The sequence below is a fragment of the Bubalus bubalis genome, chromosome 3 (genome assembly GCF_019923935.1).
Source record: "Bubalus bubalis isolate 160015118507 breed Murrah chromosome 3, NDDB_SH_1, whole genome shotgun sequence".
Classification (NCBI taxonomy): Eukaryota; Metazoa; Chordata; class Mammalia; order Artiodactyla; family Bovidae; genus Bubalus; species Bubalus bubalis.
In genome coordinates this window covers 70,233,339-70,254,160 of record NC_059159.1, presented here as the reverse complement: position 1 = coordinate 70,254,160, position 20,822 = coordinate 70,233,339, and the positions used below count along the sequence as shown (strand labels likewise).

At 46.6% G+C, this 20,822-nt stretch overlaps 1 protein-coding gene across 3 annotated transcripts in view; it reads left to right on the top strand.

The window, feature by feature from the left end:
* Positions 1–20,822, top strand: part of GATA4 (GATA binding protein 4) — a 79,036-nt gene that overhangs the window by 55,064 nt on the left and 3,150 nt on the right. For 2 of the 3 annotated variants that reach the window (XM_044939693.2, XM_044939692.2), the window contains exons 3-5: positions 15,277–15,446; positions 16,394–16,519; positions 18,986–19,073. In XM_044939693.2, the coding sequence (XP_044795628.1) occupies positions 15,277–15,446; positions 16,394–16,519; positions 18,986–19,073 (384 nt within the window). The remainder of the gene's footprint in view (positions 1–15,276; positions 15,447–16,393; positions 16,520–18,985; positions 19,074–20,822) is intronic. The other variant, XM_025281342.3, reaches the window with a different exon arrangement.

The window sequence follows — 20,822 nt, the reverse complement described above, 5'->3', positions numbered from 1 at the left end:
CACTTGCAGTGGATAACTGCTGGGGATGGAAGGTTTTGAACAAGCCTAATACATCCTAGAGATAAGTACAAGGACTCCTGTTACAGGGTTATTGTGGCAAAAATTGAAAACTACCTAAATATACATCATAATGAAATAGACAAATTAATGTTAATATAAAGAAAAACTGTAAAGCAAATAAAGTAGGTCCGTATGTATTAACATAATTAAAACTCAGAAACATATTAACAGGCAAAAATAAAACTTACAGAAAGCTACAAATATCATGTTATTTCTATGAAGCTTAATGAAGCTTAAGACATGCAAAAAAACTATGTACTTTTTTGAAAAACTGTGCACATATATTTACCAGAGTAAAAGCATTCACATGAATTGTAAACATATTCAAGATCCACTGAGGGAAAGAGGAGACTGGGATGATAGGAATCAACAATCTGCAGTGCTTGATTTCTTTAAAAAATTGGAAAGAAATATGGTAAGATGTTGAGATTTAACAAAGCCAAGTGCTGGCTTCAAAAGTGGTGTAATATTCTTTTCTTCTCAATTACTGAAATATTTCACATTAAAAAAAAAGGAAATTTGTAAACTTGATGTACAGTATGAGGGTATTCATGTAAAGTAAAATTTCAATTTATACAAAGCCATGCCTATAATGTTCAGAGATGCCTATCTATGTGTGTAAGAGGATAAACAGGAATTGGAAGAATATACAGTGAATTCAAAATAGTGATTGGATAGGGATGGTGATAAAGAATAAAAGGAATTGTTATATTATTTTTGGTACTTTTTGTAATTTCTAAATATGAAAATTATAATTAATAATATAGAAAATGTCTGGAAATAGAAAATTTGTGAACCTCCATTGCTTCTAGGGAGCAGGATAGTGGTAATGGTGGAGACTTGTATCTTTCGTGTGCCATCTTTCTGTACTGTTTGTGTTCTTAAAGCAATAATGATTTATACAATTTAAACATAAATATAGGGATAAATAAAATACATATATACATGAATGGAAAGAGTTCCAGTGTAGTGCCAAGTCAGATGATTCAAAAAGTAGGGAGTTAAAGGGGCTTCCCTGGTGGTCCCGTGGTTAAGGCTTCACCTTCCAGTGTTTGGGGTGCGGGTTCAATGTCTGGTTAGGGAGCAAAGATTCCACATGCTTCCTGGCCAAAAAAGCAAAATATACAACAGAAGCAATATTGTAACAAACTCAATAAAGACTTTAAAAGTGGTCCACATTAAAAAAAAAAAAAAATACAACCTAGGGAGTTAGAAATCATCTTTTCCAAATATTTTATTTCTGAGTTTTGGAGACCAAAGCAAGAGAGGGAAAGCTGCTGTTGGTGAATGTTTTGGCTTGTAATGCTTCTGGAACGGGTTCTCATTGCTCCCAGCCTGTAAGCTTGGTAAATGTAGTTTGTGGTATTGAAGCAGTAGATGAATCTCATTCATATCATTGGTAGAGAGTCCTGGGTAACACTCCTGCAGCTATACTAATCCTAAATACATCAATCCTAAATAAAATTTTCATTGAAGAAAGGGTTCTGCAGCTTTAAAAAAACCCAAATGACAGAAAAGTACTCTGGTGGTTGGAGGACCTCCTCAGGGCCACTGTGTGAGTTTAAATGTATTGAGGGGGATTTGGGAAAAGTCTGGGTCATCCTTTCACTCAATCAGCTGCACTTCTCTTTTTTTTTAATATAAATTTATTTATTTTAATTGGAGGTTAATTACTTTACAATATTGTATTGGTTTTGCCATACATCAATCCTAAATAAAATTTTCATTGAAGAAAGGGTTCTGCAACTTAAAAAAAAACAAATGACAGAAAAATCACTGACAGAGTCATTTATACATTTGATCTGATATTAATCTGGATAATTTTTGAACTAGGAAGGACCTTGATATGTGGTCTAACACTCCCATTTTACGAAGAAGGTCCTAAACATAGGTGCATAAAATGTGTGCTTTCCGGGTCCCTTGCCTGGGAGAAACACAGTCTCCTGGCCCTACTGTAAGTGATATTCATCCTTCTTTTTGTTTTATGTTAAGTGAACGCAAAGCTAAACAGAGCCCTCGTGACTCTCCTTAGAATCCACGTTTCATACAAAAAGCTTGCAGGATAACTAGGTGGATTAGTGGGAGAAGAAAATATAAACTGCTGGTGATTGAATTTAACCTGGGTTTGATTAAATAATCCCTAAGAAACCCCCAGAGGAGGAAAGTAGTCCCATGTATACAGTGCTACACCTTAGCTCCCCTCCCCTTCTAAAAGGCGTAAATCTCCCTGAAATGCCTCCCTAGCATTCAGAGCAATAAAGAGGTCACATTATATCTCCATAAATCTCCCTGGCTGGCTGGCTGGCTGCTGCCATTCCAGGAGGTGAAAGGGAAGTTGTTTCCTTTTGACGGCCACTGGGCTGGAAGGAAAAGGCTTTTCCCTCCAGACCCATTGTCTGGATCCCTGAGGGAGCTGGTCTGGCAATTTGTTCAGTATTTCCTTTCTGTCCTTCCAACCTGTCACAAACTTGAAGAGAGGTTGCAGAGTCAAAAGGGCCCAGACTGGCCTGGTATAAGTTTCCTCCAGCGGCCCTGATAAAGGGCCTGGCCATAGCGCCTTCTCAGTCTTCCTAATTAATAAAAGGAACAGGATCTAAACAGGCAGTATGCATGGGTATAGCCTAGCTTTAGAAACCAAGCAGGATTCGCCAGGGGCTGGGACCTGAGCTGGTCGAGGAGACTGGACTTGGGGGCACCTCAGGATAAGAACTGGAGTGCTCTGAGAGATGGCAGTGGGTCAATTAGACTGAGAACCTGCTTGGGAAATTGTGGGAGATAAGATGTTCTGATGGGCAATCAGAAAAAGGAATCTTCCCTGCTCTAAATTAAAAACATCACTACATGAAACAGTGGTGATGCTGGTGGGGGCTTATTATTTGCTTTATTGCTTTATTTAACCTATAAAAGAGTTATTTAATTGCAATGAGGAGATAAATTAACATAGGTCAGTATTCAAAAGGTTCACAAGGGAATACAGTTGAAAAGTACTCCTGAGCCACCAGATTATAGTCTCCCTAGAAGCAGTCAGTATTACCAGTTTCTTGTCTGTCCTCCTAGAGATACTTGGTGTGCGTACGAGCAAATTTGTGATAGTTTCAGGTGAACAGGGAAGGACCTCAGCCTTGCAGATACATGTATCCATTCTCCCCCAAACTCCTCTCCCATTCGGGCTGCCACATAACACAGAGCATAGTTCCCTGTGCTATATAGTAGGTCCTGTTGGTTATCCATTTTAAATATAGCAGTGTTGGACGCCTCTTCTTTTTTAACAGAGTCTTCTATGCCCTGTTGTGTACCGTCTAACATTTCATAGCATATTTTGTAAAGAATTCCTTGCTACTGCTAAGTCACATCAGTCGTGTCCGACTCTATGTGACCCCATAGACAGCAGCCCACCAGGCTCCTCCGTCCTGCAATTCTCCAGGCAAGAACACCGGAGTGGGTTGCCATTTCCTTCTCCAGTGCATGAAAGTGAAAAGTGAAAGTGAAGTCGTGTCCGACTCTTAGTGACCCCATGGACTCCAGCCCACCAGGCTCCTGCATCCATGGGATTTTACAGGCAAGAGTACTGGAGTGGGTTGCCAGTGCCTTCTCCGAAAGAATTCCTTATCAGTGTATAAAAGATTTTCATTCTTTATGGCTACACAGCACTCCCTCATTGAGTTAATAACAGTCCCATATTGATGAATATATAAGTTGTTTTCCCAATCCTCTGCTGTTACAGGAAAAAAAATGCCACATTAACTATGCTTGTACGTGAGCCATTTTATGAAAGTGCCAGGGCATCCACAGGATAAATTCCTGGAAGTGGAGTTTCTGGATCAAATGCACTTGTGTTTATCCTCTTGCCAAGATATCCTCATGTTGCCCACCTCCCTATCCCCGTGCCCTGCTCTCCATCAATGTCCGGTCTGCGTGTTTACTCACAGTCCTCTCCCAGGGCACAATTAGGAGACTGAGGCAGGCTGGCGGGAGGCCTGGACTCTGGGGAGCCAGAACCAGCGCCGGACTTTGTCCACAGCGAGATTGGCAGGCAGCTTTTGACTAGCTTGTCACGTACATGGCTGCACTTGTTGGTCCTGCCCACTGAGGAAAGGACCTTCCTCTCTCCTTCTGTGGGGTAGGAAGAATAGCCTGTGCCTTAGTGGCTACCTGAGCCCAGAGAGGGATACCTGAGCCCTGAGGTCCACTTGCAGAAGGCATTTGGTCATTGGAATGGGAGGATCCTGGGAAATTGCAGGAATGAAGTCGACATCTCCAATCCCCTGGCGCCTAGGCAGAGATGCTTTGGAAAAGTAAATTGAACATGATATTAGTTATTTCACAACAGCCTTATTAATCTGCATTATGCAAGTAATATGTAATGTACAGGCTGTAAATTTCACTCATTTAAAGTGTGCACTACAGTGGATGGATGGTAGTATGTTCACAAAGTTGTGTGTCTGTCTCACAATCAACTTGAAGACATTTTCATCACTCCATGAAGAACCCTGTACCCATCAACAGACATTCCCGTTCCTTCTCCCCCAGCCCCTGGCAACCACTAATCTACTCTCTGTGGATTTGCCCGTGGATTCTGAACATTTCATATGAATGGGACCATGCACTCTGATCTTTGTGACCGGCTTCTTTCGCGGTATTAATGTGATTTTTAACCATCCATTTCCCCTGAGCTCAGGGATTTCACACTGCTGTTCCCTCTGCCTCCAATGCTGTTCCCCCAAATACAAAGATGTTTGCTTAATTAGCTGCTGATTTAGTGAATTTTGAACTGGGTTACAGGAAGATAAAATTCTTGACATAGTCTACTAATTGTCATTTAAAAAAAATCAACCCAAGTTTTCTTTTTTTTCTTTTTTTACTGTATCTTAGTTTTCTTACTCATTCCCCTACCAGTGAATATTTGAGTTGTTGCTAGTGTTTTGCCATTAACACCTAACATATAAATATTTCTCCCTTCCTGTCTGTCTCTCTCTTTATCTCTGGGAGCGTTGGGGAGTCTTTTTGATGTATTTTAATGAATTATTAGAGCAATTTTATCACTAGAGTTGGCTGATTTTTAATGCATTTCATGGAGTACTTTCCTGTATCCATCCATCCATACATCCAGATGGATGTATAATATACATATATATATACACACACACAGATGGGTGTATAAGTACACTATGTGTATATGTGTATTTATAGCTAGGAGAACTTGTGGCCCTGTGTAGATAATTCCCTCAACTGAATTATGATGTGTGTCCAGGAACATGGATCTCAGTGACCAGGCAATCAGGCAGGCCAGGAGCGGAGCCTTCAGATGTACACTATCCTACTGGTGTGACCGCAGCCTCATTGAATGTTTTAGGGCGCTGGATTTTGAAATCTGTTCGGTCAAAATGTTCTGAGTTTCTATTGTGTGCCGAGCACTGCAGATGAAGTGAACCGGCCTGAGAGCAGCATGGGGCTGGGGAGGGCAAAGATCAGGTCACAGAATGTTCTGGAAGCTTAGATGACTTACTCACCATCTTCGGACCTTGGTTTCCTCCACCAAATGTCCACACAGTCACCCAGACATCTCTTCTAGTTTTCAAGACTTGTGTGCCCACCCTCCAGGAGCCAGCACAAGAGTACCAGGATGAGGGGCTGCTCAGAGCTTATCGGGCGCAGAGAAGGAATGGGGGTGTGTTTTGGGCTCAGTACCCAGAGTCCAGGAAGCAGCAAATATTTTCAGTGGCCAATGCCCACCCAGGGCTCCTGTGGCTGTAGCTGAGCCAAAGGCTAAACCCAGCCTGAACCCGGGGAACTGGGAGATGTTGGTGGCCAACTAGAGAACCCAGCATTCAGAGCAGTTTGGGGCACCTCTTTCCTTGCATTCTGCATACACCTTGTCTGGGAGGTGGTGACATGGAGAAACGAGTGTCCGGGGGACCCCGGGGGAGTAAGTGTCAGGGTTGTAGGTCTTATACCTGAGTTCTGCCAAGAGTGGCCATAAGTCTGGTGTTAAGCCAGTTACCTGATGTGAACAGCCAACTTATTGGAAAAGACACTGATGTTGGGAAAGATTGGAGACAAAAGAAGAGGGCGGCAGAGGATGAGATGGTTGGATGGCGTCACTGGTCCAATGGACATGAACCTGGGCAAACTCAGGGAGAGAGTGAGGGACAGGGAGGCCTGGCATGCTGCAGTCCACGGGGTGGCGAAGAGTTGGACATGACTTAGCAAGTGAACACAAAACGGTAACCCAGAATAATTAGTAACAAGCACCTTTCCCTCAGAAGTGTTCTGCTGTAACTGGTGAGTTATGTGGTATCCTAGCCAGTCCAACAGAGTGGGTAAGCGGGGGGAGGCAAAGAGGAGGAGCTGTTGGTTCCAGGTTTAGAGGTGGGGGGCTGCAGGGCAGGGTGTCTGTTGGATGCAGCAGCTGACAGAGACCCAGGCTAGTCCTCACTCATGTCTGCAGGGTTCTTCCCCAGGCCCCTTGGGGAAGACTCTGGGCAGCTCAGCCACTGGGTAAAAATGGACAGGATGTGGGGAGGGGGAGCCCACAGAGGACCAGGAGACCACTGGGCAAAACAGTGTTTGTAAAAACATTTATTGTCAAAAGGATAAAATATCAACATTAGGAAGAGTTTTAAGATCGAAATTAAAACACAACACAATCTTTTGAGTGTCTCTTTCTTTGTCTACTTTGAAGACAGTTTCCCAAGCCCGTCATCACAAATGGAAAGGGGCCATGGTGACCCTCTCCCAGGAGCCTACATGTGTTTCGCTTATAGATGCAGCAAGCAAAGTAATATTCTCAGAACTTAACACCATGGATAATCATGAGGCTGTCTGTATCCTTCATGGACTTAACCTAGCACAATGCAGGAGGCTCAGGACATCATGCTCACCAAGGACCAACTGTGAATTCTAAAGCACCCGGGGCTTCCCTGGTGCTTCAGTGGTAAAGAATCCTTCTGCCAATGTAGGAGGTACAGGTTTGATTCCTGATCCAGGAAGATCCCACATGCCATGGAGCAACTGAGCCCATGCGCTATAACTACTGAGCTTGTGCTCTAGAGCCCAGGAGACTCAACTACTGAGCCCACGTGCCGCAGCTATTGAAGCCATCGTGCCCTAGAGCCCGTGTTCCGAAACAAGAGGAGCCTGAGCACTGCAACTAGAGAGTAGCCCCCGCTCTCCGAAACTAGAGAAAAACTCACACAGCAACAAAGACACAGCCCAATAAATAAATAAAAATTTAAAGCTCCCAGAAATTTCTCCCACATTAGTGACTATGCCTTCAGTCATGGGGAAATCTTTACACTGTAATTATATCCCTGTACCTGGGGATTCTTGAGGGTCACAAAGAGGCAGGCCAGGAGGCATTTCCCAAGCTGGTGTGCTGAAGGACATTGAAACGCCCGTGCCTTGAGATGCTTCTGTGATGCCGGTGAGCTGGGTAAACAGGCATACATACGTGGGTGCCGGACTTCTGTGGTCCTCGCTGCTAACATGTCATGTCATGACTGTCTTTCACAAAGTGATTTTTGAATTGCTCACGTTCAAAAATCACTGTCTGCTACTGGGAGGAGAATCAGGCCCCCGGCAAGATGGTCAAGCCATCCATCTGCTGGTAGAACCTGGTGGAACTCTGGGCCCATGGTTAAGAGACTGGCCAGTTTTCTGGGTTGAAATCTGAACTCCTCTATTTACTGGACAAGACTTACTTCTCTGAACCCCACTAACACACCTCTTTCTGGGCCTCCCTCCCACTCTGCCCCTGCTGTGAATGCAGACCAAATAGGAATGGAGGCAGATACTTGAGAGCTTGTAGAGCTTCAAGAAAGGATCAGTTGCTCCACAGAATGGAAAGGCTTGTCTCTTCCCACAGCTTCTTCAGTGTCATCATTGGTTGCCCCACGGAGTCTTTCTCTGTGTGACGTGTCATTTTTCTTAACATATTCAGTTCAGTTCAGTCACTCAGTCGTGTCTGACTCTTTGCAACCCCATGGACTGCAGTGCGCCAGGCCTCCCTGTCCATCACCAACTCCCAGAGCTTGCTCAAACTCAAGTCCATCGAGTCGGTGATGCCACCCAACCATCTCATCCTTTGTCATCCCCCTCTCCTCCTGCCTTCAATCTTTCCCAGCATCAGGGTCTTTTGCAGTTAGTCAGTTCTTCACATCAGGTGCCCAAAGTATATCGCTGCTGCTGCTGCTAAGTTGCTTCAGTCATGTCCGACTCTGTGCGACCCCAGAGATGGTAGCCCACTAGGCTCCTCTGTCCCTGGGATTCTCCAGGCAAGAACACTGGAGTGGGTTGCCATTCCCTTCTCCAATGCATGGAAGGGAAAAGTGAAAGTGAAGTCACTCAGTTGTGCCCGACTCTTAGGGACCCCATGGACTGCAGCCTACCAGGCTCCTCCATCCATGGGATTTTCCAGGCAAGAGTACTGGAGTGGGTTGCCATTGCCTTCCCCGCCAAAGCATATTAGATGGTATTAATTCTTGGCATCATGCTGCAGATATTTTCCTCCAGTCTATCATAGCAAGAGGTTCTTTCTTTCCTCCTTTCCTTCCTCCCTCCCTCCCTGTTTCTGGTGCTTTTGTTCCTTCCTTTCAGGATGTCCTTGCTTACTTGTGATTTTTTTCTTAACCTGACTCATTCTTTAACTTTCACCTCAAGTCCAAAGCCAGGCTCCTCGGTAAATGCTACTGGAGCGTGTATGTGTGTTGGTGGAAATCTATTTCCAGTACAATTACAATATTCACCTGAAGAAAAGTTTAAAGGTCTCTCATATTGCTCAGTGGCTATTAAGAAATGTAATTCGGGGACTTCCCTGGGGGTCCAGTGGTTACGACTCTGTGCGTCCACTGCAGGGGGCATGGGTTCGATCCCTGGTCCAGGAGCTAAGATCCTATAAGCCACATGGTGTGGAAAAAAAAAAAAAAAAGTAGGAAGAAAGGAAAGAAAGAAAAAGAAATGTAGTGGGTCACATGTTTCATACAGATTCTTCTCGGCTTCCTTGTTTGTAAATTTCTAAAGCTATCCCGCCCCTCATAGGTCAGGGTTGGGATGTAGTGGGTACTCTTTGTGCACCTCCCGCGTGCCCTGCCGGGCGCTCAGAGGCAGGGCCTCAGCTCCCGCTCCGCAGGGCAGCTGCAGCCCGGCCCAGCAGGAACCGCTTCTGTTTAGCAGGAGCTTCCAAAATAGGTGCTCTAATCCTGCCAGCCAGCCGGTCGCTGCCTGAGCTGTGTCTGCCCTCCCCGCCCAGCTGCCTGTCACCAGCCGGGCCTGACGAAGCCCAGAAGACCGAAGGCTCAGTCGCTACCCAAAAACCTCAAGATTTGTTTGCTGCTCGTGCCTCAAACTGAGGCGCCAGCCCAGGGACAGAGCCTGGCCTGTCAGGAAATCCAGGCACAGTCTCCTCTGAACTTTGGATGGGACTCGGGGCTGGGGTTCAGCAGGGGACGTCTGGGTAGGGCTAGATGTCCTGAAGCCCCTTTGGCTCTGTCCCATCTCTGGGCGGCCCCTCCACTCTATTCACCCGGCCTGGCCTTGCACCCAATCTGGCCTTGATTTTGCACCACTGAATTGGCACTCTGGGCATGGGTCATTTCCATTGTGTTTGTGTGTCTTCCCTCCCCAGGTAGACTGCAGAGTAACCTGGGACAGCTGAGGATGTGCTGGGGGTGGGGGTGAGGGGTGGGGCCTAGTGATGCAGCCCAGACTTCATTGCAATTTGTTGCATTTAATAAAATTATTTGCTTTGAGTTGTGCATCCCCAGCTAGATCGAGACAACTTAGGGCAGAGATTTTAGCCCCAGTTTTGCCTAATATGGGCTTCCCTGGTGGCTCAGACAGTAAAGAATCTGTCTACAATGCAAGAGACCTGGGTTTGATCCCTGGGTTGAGAAGAGCCTCTGGAGAAGGGAATGGCAACCCACTCCAGTATTCTTGCCCGGAGAATTCTTGGCATGGACAGAGGAGCCTGGTGGGCTACAGTTCTCGGGGTCGCAAAGACTTGGACACGACTGAGCAACTAACACTTACACGCTTTACACTTTGCCTAATATATCTCTATAGGTCCAGCACTTGCTTCAAAGGCAAGCAGAGTGGACACACACACGGCATATATCTGGGCTCTGGTGCCCCCACCAGAAGCACAGGCACCTGGCAGACTCAGCATCTGAGGACTGAGGGAGAGGAGGGGCTGGCTCAATACCCAGCAAGTGGTAGCCCCCCTGAAGAGGGAAGGCATGAGGGGCACCTTTGCAGCAGAGCAGAGCCAGCTTTGCAGCTCCAACCTAGCGGCTGACATGAACGTGGCCAAGTCCGTCAGCCTGAGCTCGCTCTCTCCGGCTGTAGGGAGACAAAACAGCTTTCTCACAGTACCCAGTGGATGTTGCCAACTGTGATCCTGGTCTCTGAGTCCTCTCACTTCTCCCCCACCACCTCCCCTCTCTTCCTCTCCCGTCAGCCGCTCTCCCAGCCCGGACTTGCTGGCCAGCCTGTGGGTGGGTTCCCCAAGATTGATGGAGCCGGCCGGGAGAGGTCAGCTCCCAGCCCGTGTTTGCGTCAGCTAGCCATGGGGGAAGTCAGGGTGGGATCCTTCAACCTCCTGGCCCACATTTTTCTTGCAGGCACTTGGGTGGGCGTAGTCTGCCTTAATTCCTAGGCATATCCGTACTATTAATAAATTGGGCACAGAACAAACCAGGCTGGGTTTGCGCTCCTCCTTTAAAACATTTTTTTAATTGGGCATGGATGGAAGTGAGGAGTTAAATCCCCATTCCTGGGGTGAGGGCTCAATTCATTTTCTGCTTTTGGTTGCTAAAATGATCATGAATTAAGAGTTCCCATGAGGAGCAGCCCCAGACCACTCAACCTGTCTGCAAGTTCACTCTGCCTATGAGTCTCAAACTGGGTCAAGTTTAAGAGCGATACACCTTACAATTGAGAAAAGGTCAGATTCCCAAATCTAGCTCTTCTATCTGTTCCGGCTCCCAAAATCCCAGCCCCCAGTTTCTCCCTGGTTGTTCCCACTCTCTCCCAACCCCACCAGCCCTGACAATAACCCATCATTGTTATCTCATTGGGTGTTTGCAGACCTCTTTACAGCCATTGTTGAGTTTTTTTTTCCTCTTATTTGCAAAGTACTTTACAATTTTTATTACAAGTCTTTCCTCTGAATGTGGGGTAACACTGACCCACTTCTGAGAGCTGGATTCCCATTGCCTTTCTAAGTGGTTGGTCCAGATCCCAGGATGCCCGGCACTGGGTGGGTGGGGCTTTTGAAAGTCAAGGCCATAGCCATGGCCTTCCTCATTAGAAATCAGGCTGCTGCCCACTTGCCCTCGGGAAGTTCCACCCAGGGCACGTCTGTGTAATGAGGTGGTTGTTACCAAGGTTCACACAGATGTTAGTGCTGGTTTGGGGCTCCCAGCCTGTCGCCTCCCACCTCCCCCAGAGTGGGAGCTAAGCAGCAGTGTTTGGACTTTCTTTCCCTTCTTCAGTCTATCGGATTCCTGCTTGTGTCAGATGTAAGAGAATAAAAGGTGCCTTCCCCCATGGCATAGTGGGAGTTGCTGAAGATGATCAAAAATTTTGGTTTTCTTATCTTTTTATCATATTTAAAAGCTAAGCAATTATAACATTTCAGAATGATGCTTTTAAAAATGAAAAAGCCACACAATTTATTAGCCGAATTGAAGCCCCTTCCTGGTGGTCTCAGCTGCCGTCACAATGTATAGGATGTTTTGCAAGTTGCATTTTTTATTTAACATGGGAAGTAGGCATTTTTCTCTATCATTAGGTTGTCTTCGTCATAATCATTTACGTGTGTGTAACATCCCACTGAGTAGGTCAGATGACAAGATCTGGTAGAAGACATGGAGACTTTACCCATTTGGAGGTGTGGTAGGTTGTAGGCAGACGCGGTACATTTACAATGCTTTTAGGAAGCTCGTCCTTAACGGCTTTCCTTTGGCTGATGTTGTAATGCCCAACTCTTCAGTCTGGGTCAGACTTCTGCGCCTTCTACCCTAGACAAGCAGTCTCTGCCACCATAATACCCAACTTGCTTAAGGTATGTGTCCCAGGGCTTCCCTGGTGGCTCCATGGTAAAGAATCCACCTGCCGACGCAGGAGACATAGGTTCCATCCCTGGTCTGAGAAGATCTCACATGCCGTGGAGCAACTGAGCTTACGTTCAGCAACAAAAGAGGCCACCGCGATGAGAAGCCCGTGTATGCCCCATGCACTGCAACTAGAGAGCAGCCCCCACTCGCCACAACTAGAGAAGGCCCTTGTGCAGCGATGAAGACCCAGCACAGCCAAAAAAAAAAAAAAATTTTTTTTAAGATACATGGCCCAAATGAGTTCAGTTATGCTGTTATTCATTGCTGATACTGTGGCCCAGTTTGCCCAACCAGGGCATTAGTGTTCATAGCTCCTATGACCTCTATCAGAGTGCTTAAATAGCAGGTACTCAGTAAATATTTGTCAGTGACAAATACATACTTGCCGACCTCCAATGCCTTTCCCCAGCCTGTAAAATAGTTGCTTGACTGTGTAACCCATTCTGTGTGGCAGGTGAGAAGGTATTTCTAAGGCAAGCCTTGGTGTTGGGTTCTCAACGCTCCAGGCCAGTAACCAGCAGAGAGACTGGAACTGCTAGGGAGGCTCCTGGGATGAGACCCTGTCTGGGATGTAAAACAGTAAGTGTGAAGAGAAAAGGGAATGTCCCCTCCAAAAAAAGAGGAATGGATTGAGAGACCTCTGTTTGTGCAGCCTTCTTTAGATGAATCGGAACATAGGAAAGAGGTTGGTTTGCTCATCTTTAAAAGAAAAAGAGTGTGAATCTTTATCTGTGAGAGGCACGTTCTGAAATATTTATGAGTGAAATGGCAGAAAGTCTGAGAGTTTCTTTAAAAAAAAAAATCAGGTAGGGAAAGTGGGTTGAGGTATACATGAGATACGATTGGCCACAAAATGTTGAAAGCTGGATGGTAATTAAATAAGAGTTCGTTTTCCCATTCAGGCCCCATTTGGGCCTGAAAAACAAAAAACAAAAACAAAAAAAACAATAATTGAGTTGTACTGGGTTTGGAATGGGAAGGTGCTGTAGAAAGCCCTCTGTCCGGAGTTAGACCCGAATGACGAGTATCTTTTGAGGCTGTAGCGCCATCTAGTGTTGATTGCAAACACGCTACAAATAAGGACATTGCAAGCGCCTCTCCTTGCTCTGAGGGCCTTTTATGAACTCCCTTGGCCTTTCCAGCCCTCTCACCAGAAGGCTGGGCCAAGGGAGCGGGGCAACAGGCACGGGTGGGGTGGCAGTGGTGGGTGGAGGGTGACGTGCAGGTTGTTGACGCCTCCCCCGGGTTTGGGAAAGAAAGCTGAGTCCAGGAGTCGTCCCGTCATGTGGGGCTCTGAAGGCCGGTGACCTTGCTGGAGGGTTCTCAGTGTGACCTAGGTGCAAAAATAGCCTCTCTTGTGACTGTGTGTGCTCAGCTCCCCAGCCTGAGCAAACAGCCCCTCACACCTGCACGCTGTTGACTCACAGTTACTTGTTTGCAGGTGCAAATGACTGTTTGTGTACCCAGACTTGAGGGGAGGGCCCCCCACCATCCTTTCCTCTCTTAGCTCATGTTCCCTTAGAGCAGGTAGTGGGGCCACAGAACTGGCAGAATGTGAGACCTTAACCCCCAGGGCCAGGGGGCTAAGTCCTGATGGCAGAGAAAGGCATTACCCTCCTCCTCAAGTCTCCCCGTGCACTAGAGAAAAATCCACTCTTGCTTCTCGTAGTACGATGAGAACAATCTGGACACCAGAGTGGCTGTATTTAGGGACAGAAAATTAGAAAGAATATAACATTTTTCAAAATAGGAAGCAATCCTATGGAGTCAGAGAGACTTCTGGGAGTTCTCAGCCAGGCTTTATATAGATAACAGGGAATAAGAAAACCAGCCCAACCTATCTCAGCAGGATGACACGAGTGAAATGTGTCCGTTGTCACCTTCTATAGACATTAGGACCTCCTCAGTGGGCCCGTGGTTAAGACTTTGAGCTCCCGCTGCAGGGAGCTTGAGTTCGATCCCTGGTCAATGAACTAGATCCCACGTGCTACAACTAAGACCCAGCATGGCCAAATCAATCAATCAATCAATCAATAAGTAAATATTTTACAAAATTCTAGAGACAATGGACGACAAAGGGGATGGGGAGGCAGGGGCCTGTGAGCGAGTGCAGGGGAGTGGCAGGGATGGCCACGTTCCTGTGGACAGGTTCCACTCCAAGGCATCATTGCTCATAATATGCACCTTTATTCCTTTGTTCCAATAAGCAAGAAAAATATCAAGCTATGACATAGCATAATCATACAGATATTGACATGAGAAACTCATGCAGGGAAGTTTGAAAATTTCAAGAGCTTTCAAAAAGAGAGTCCCTTTTGCTCAGTAATTCTATATCTAGGGGAGTATCCTGAGAAATAACCAGAAATGCTAAGAGTAGTTTACCGAATGAGCTGTGTCTACAAAAGTCAGAAACTGGGTAATGACTTAGTAAAAATTCAATGAGAATAAAGGATGGTACATTTCTGTGATGGGATAATATACACTAAAGTTTCTGAAGAATTTCTAATATGGGAAAATGCTTTGATATGAAGTGAAAAGACAGGCTCAAAATGATATGGCCTGACCTCAAGTAGGCAAACCTGTGTCAATGTGTAAAGTATTACAAAGGATGTAATAGAACAAACTTAATAACATGGTGATCTTTGAGTTATAGGATTACCTGTGTTTCCTATATTCTTTGTACACATTTCAGCATTTAACTTTCTTGAAGTAAATATTTATTATATTTTTATGGAAAAGGAACTGGAATCTCAATTCTGAAAGGGAAAAAAGAGAGAAAGAAGGTCTTGAGTGGAACTCAATGTCGAGTGAGACCCCAGCTCTGAAGCGGCGGAGGGGCCAGGTGCTGGTGGTCTCTGCCGCCCTGCCTTCCCCTTCTCACAACCAGGGAGAGCCCTGCTGTGTCTGTGATGTCGGCGGTGAAACGTCCACTCCCCAGGACAGGCCTTGGAGCCAGTTCTCCAGGGTGAGGGCAGAGTGAGGGACAACGTGGCAGCCCGCGGTGGCCCGTCTTCCACTCCTTGCAGGGGAGGCCATCGTTTCTGTGGTCTCTGATTTCTGGGCATAAGCAGAGAGCTAATCCTCTGTGTTGCTTCCCACCCAGTAGATATGTTTGATGACTTCTCGGAAGGCAGAGAGTGTGTCAACTGTGGGGCCATGTCCACCCCTCTGTGGCGGCGGGACGGGACGGGACACTACCTGTGCAACGCCTGCGGCCTCTACCACAAGATGAACGGCATCAACCGGCCCCTCATCAAACCCCAGCGCCGCCTGGTAAGCAGGGCCTGGTGCCGCATGGCCAGGGCCGGGGCAGGTGCCGCGTGCCCAGGGCGGGGGCAGCGGGCTTGCTTCTCTGCTTCTCTCAGCTCCCGGCTTCGGGCTCAGCCTCGGTGGGCAGCTCCTGGTTTCGAATCTGGGGTTTCAAGTTATCTTTCAAAGAAGGTGCAGGTTGAAGGATTGGGTGGGTGGCAAAGAGTCATTTCTTCCACCTTCAGTGTTAGTTTGAACTGTGAGGATGGTCCAGCCCATTTAGTTCAACCCCTTAATTATGCAGAAGTGGAAAGTGAGGCTATGCCTTGCCTGCATTGTGTGGTGTGTCTCCTGTGCTCACGTCAACCCCATGAGGAAGGCTGACTCTTCCTTTTATGTTGTGACTCACTCAGTTTTCAGTTGATCCGTTGACAAACCCAAAGATTATGTGAGGGTGTGCTGGACCCTGTAGCTGGGGAGGAGATAGAAGCAAGTTTTTGGCTCCTAGTTTCCTGGTCGTTTCTACCACGATTTAATTTTGACCAATAGCTTTCACAGATATTAGGGAAGGAAGAACAGAGGGGATAAACCGTGGTGCTTGCTTCCCTCTCTTGAAGTCAGTGTTTGAAGTCTCTGGGATACAGTAATTGTCAACTCCTGCCCCTGAGACCCAGGTTAATTTTACTTTCGGGAGAAGTTTTTCTGCCTACAGTGCCCAGTGGTTGCTGGGCTCTTCCCTGACGTGAGTGACAGATAATGTCGCTGACGCAGCAGGAACGACCAGGATTTGCTGTCTCCGGCAGCCCAGCCCTCGGTCCCATGCACCCGTGAGAGGCTGGGGTACCCGATTCCCAGCATCCGGGCACCGCAGCACCGGAGCATCCCTTGCGGTGGCCCCACCCCGCGATTGCTCCTGGTGAAGCAGATGCCATGGCACCTTGGGCCTGAAGGGTCTGTCTCCTGTGTTGCAGTCTGCCTCGCGCCGAGTGGGCCTCTCCTGCGCCAACTGCCAGACCACCACCACCACGCTGTGGCGCCGCAACGCCGAGGGCGAGCCAGTGTGTAATGCCTGCGGCCTCTACATGAAGCTCCATGGCGTAAGGCTCCCCCCGCACCACGTCCCGTACTTTCCTCCACAGCTTGGGTCTCATCCCTCTTCTTCCCCACAGATCATAATTCATTGTCTCCTTCTTAAATATACTTAAATCTGGAAGGTCCAGAGACTGTCTTACAGCAGTCTATTAAGGCTGCTGTAACAATGCCATAGGCTGGGGAGCTTGGGTCTCCTGCATTGCAGGTGGATTCTTTACTGACTGAGCCACCCGGGAGGCCCACGGGGCAGCTTGTGTGTGTGTGTGTGTGTGTGTGTGTGTGTGTGTGTGTTAGTCATTCAGTCATGTCCGACTCTTTGCAACCCCAGGGACTGTAGCATGCTAGGCTCCTCTGTCCAAGGGGGATTCTCCAGGCAAGAATTCCCCAGGCAAGTTCTCTAAAGTGGGTAGCCATTCCCTTCTTCAGGGGATCTTCCCTACCCAGAGATCTAACCCAGGCCTCCTGCATTCCAAGTGGATTCTTTACTGTCTGAGCCACCAGGGAAGCCCTCCTGGGCAACTTAACCAACAAGAATTAATTTCTGTGGTTCTAGAAGCTGGAGGTCTGAGATCAGAGGCCAGATCAAGGGAGGATCCCCTGTCTGGTGGCAGACTTCTTACTGTGTCCTTACATGGTGGAAGGGGCAAGGATGCTGTGGGGTCTCCTGTATAAGGCCACTAATCCCATTCATCAGGGCTCAACCTCATGACCTCATCACCTTCCAAAGGCCCCACCTCCTAATACAATCACCTTGGACTATAGGTTTGTGAACATGTCAGTTTGAGGGGGATACACATTCAGACCATAGCAGAGACATTGCTAGGGAACATCACTTCCATCTTAATACTACCTAAGTCTAATTCCCATTTTACCAATGAAAGAGACTCAAAAGTAGTCTGTATATGTGGTAGTATGATATATAACAAAGGTAACAATTCAATGGATAAAGAATAGCTTTTTAAGAATGCTTGTATTGACACAGTCTGGAACACAAAAATGAAACTTGGCCTCTGCCTCCTACCAAAACCAAAAATAAACTTGGGTGTATTAAAGATATTTGCCATTTCCTTCTCCAGGGGATCTTCCCAGCCCAGGGATCAAACCCATGTCTCCCGCACTGCAGGCAGACGCTTTAACCTCTGAGCCACCAGAGAAGCCCTGTATTAAAGATATGAAATGTAAAACCTCTTTTAAAAGGGACAGTAAAAATACTAAAAGAAAATGTAGAGGGAGAGGTTATATAACCTTGGGGATGGAAAAACTTTTCTTCAGCAAATTTTAAAAACTCTTAAGCCATAAAAGAAAAAGATATATTTGATTGTATACCAATTCATATTAGTATATGGAAAAAGATACCCCAAGAAAGTAAAAGCAGGGGGTAAGGGGAGAGGGAAATGAGGAGTTCCTGTTTAATGAGCAGAGAGTTCAGTTTTGCAAGATGAAGTGTTCTGGAGATGAATGGCGGAGACGGTTGCATAACTGTGAATACGCTTGACAGCGTTGAACTATACATTTAATAATGGTTAAGATGGTAATTTTATGTGACATGCACTTTATGACAATGTTTCTGAAGTACTGATGTGGGTGGGGTGCACATGAGGGCAGGATTCTTCTGAAGTCAGGATGGTGTTCAGGAAGGTTCAAGGTGGGCGGAGGGGAGGAGGGCTGGGAGGGAAGGACACTTTCCTCCAAAGGTGGAGGTGCTCTCTCATCTGACTAGGTTGACCGGAAGGCAGTTCAAGTTCACGGATGCTACTGCCCTCTTTTATTTTTTAGCCACTCTCGTGGCTTAGTTCTCTGACCACAGAATGAACCTGGGCCCTTGGTAGTGAGAGCGCAGAGTCTTAACCACTGGACTGTCAGGGAATTCCCTACACTTCCTTCTTTAACAATTCCATGTTCATATCTCAAAAGTGGTTGTTGCTTTTCCTTCGGCTTTTGCAGGTGTGGCCTGTATTAGTCCCACAGGAGAGAATAGCATAGACCCGGGACTGAACCGTTTGGTTGGCCAGGCCTGAAAGAAGTCAGATGTAGGCAAGGCACACTATTTTAAAATACTAGAAAGAGGACCCCGCCAGTCTGCCACTTTCCCTCCCCCAACCCAAGACAGAGTTCAGTGTTTTTATTTTTCTGTTTTCCCACATCACCTAAAATCTGGTTATTTTCTATTTGTCTGTCTTTCCCAACACACTGTGAACTCTACAGGCAAGGAACTGTGTCTTTAAGTCTGTTGCCCCAGGGTCTAGTACAGTATCCCCAAATACAAGTGTTCAACTCATCTTTTTAATAGAATTGATTTCTTGCTCAAAAGGAGTTCCAGGCCTGATTGACTTAGACTCAGTCCCAAAGTTTGTAGAGGAATTGCACAGATCTGGCCTTCCCAGTGTGTATTTCTGTGTGTGTTGTGTAAATACTGTCACAGATCATGTACAACTGGAAAACCATGTGTGTTGACTTGCGCAACCTCCTAGGTCCCCAGGCCTCTTGCAATGCGGAAAGAGGGGATTCAAACCAGAAAACGGAAGCCCAAGAACCTTAACAAATCAAAGACACCAGCAGGTGAGAAAAAGATCTCTGTGTAATTCTATGAATAACTCCGTAGACTTCAGAGTGAATGAGCATCGTGTATGCTCAGGTGGGCCAGCCCAGGCTGCAGAGGTGTAATGATAGCATCGTCCATTCCCTGCCTTTCAGGACAGAATGAATAACTTAGTGCAAAAGTAACATTGCCGTGGAACGTATTGGGAGCTTTTAAAGCAGGTTCAACTCTTGTCATGCCTGATTTTTGCCAGTTACAAAGATTGCAGAGGTCCAGCTAGACCGGTCTTGGAGGAGAAAGGAAAATTACTCAGCCCCTCCATCTTTAGTGCTGCAGCTACTCAAGAACTCGAGTCCTCTTGGCTCGCTTTGGGCTAAATGGGGTCAAGAAACACTGGGCCCATGAGTTGTGTTCAGTTAGATTTGGATATTGATTTGTAAGCTAGTGTATAATTAACATTGTGTGTACTTTGTGCTTTACAAACCTCCTTCACAAATACTGTCTCGTTGCTCCTTAAAGACCCTCACTAGACCCCATTTATGATCCCCATTTTACTAATGAGCAGGCTGAGGCTCAGAGAGGGCAGTGACTTAACAAGGGTCACATAACTGTGAATGGGTAGAGCTGGGATTAAAACCCCTGTGGTTTCACTTAGGAAATATGGATATTCTGTTCAATATACGTTCTGCCTCTCAATTTCTAGATTTCAAGATGAGGACTACTTGGGTCCCCTACCAAGAGCATTCCCTGCTTGACTGACATGTACACACAGCTCTATTTAAAATGGATAACCAACAAGGACCCACTGTCTAGCACAGGGGACTCTGCTCAATGCCATGTGGCAGCCTGGATGTGAAGGGAGTTTGGGGGAGAATGGACACACATATACGTATGATTGAGTCCCTTTGCTGTCCACCTGAAACCATCACAACATTGTTAATCAGCTAAACTCTAATACGAAATAAAAAATCTAAAAAAAGAGCACTTCCTTCTCAGTCAGTACCACTGTCAAAGATTTTACTGGAAAATGTGGCAGGGGCAGAGAAAATAAGTCAGCTGACCTGATGGGAATTTTATCTTCTAATGTAAGGCCTGACACGTTCAGATGACGTTCCCTGTTCCACTGCTGAGAACATGACTGAAGTGCTCCTTTTCCAGGTTCCACAGTGGCTTGCCCCTTCTGGCAGTCATGTATTATCAGAGCGTGCAGTGTCTCATAGCTGGTTCTCGGCCTTTCCCCCTCCTTGCACGCTGTGTGTATGTCCAGCACCTTCCCCTGGAACTTCATCTTTTTACATGGTGGAGTCCTGGGGGATCAGGTGTCAGTTCAGGTGTAGGATCCCCCATCTGAAACTCCAAACCCAGGGAGCTAGATTTGGCAGCAAGACGTAATCTGAACTGACACAGGCTACTTATAATCTTTATTTATCCCACGTGTGAATATTCATGTTTTGCTTTAGAACTATTAATGTATTTAATTACTGGGTGTTGTCCCAGACCCTGCCTCAGATATTCTATAATATACAGGTCTTGCCCCATTTATAATCCAAAAGTTTTGAATCCTGAGACATATGTGGCCCCAAGGATCTGGGATAAGGGGGGATGAGCCAGTCATCTGAAAAAGTTCCCTTGAAATTCTGCTGCTTCTGCTTCATCATGAGAACTGCCACCCTGCCCTGATGAAGGGCCCTGCTTCTTCTCTCCCCAGCAAGTGTAGACAGAACCATTAGCGCTGATCTGCCCTGGCTGGCTCCAAGGGCCACCATCCG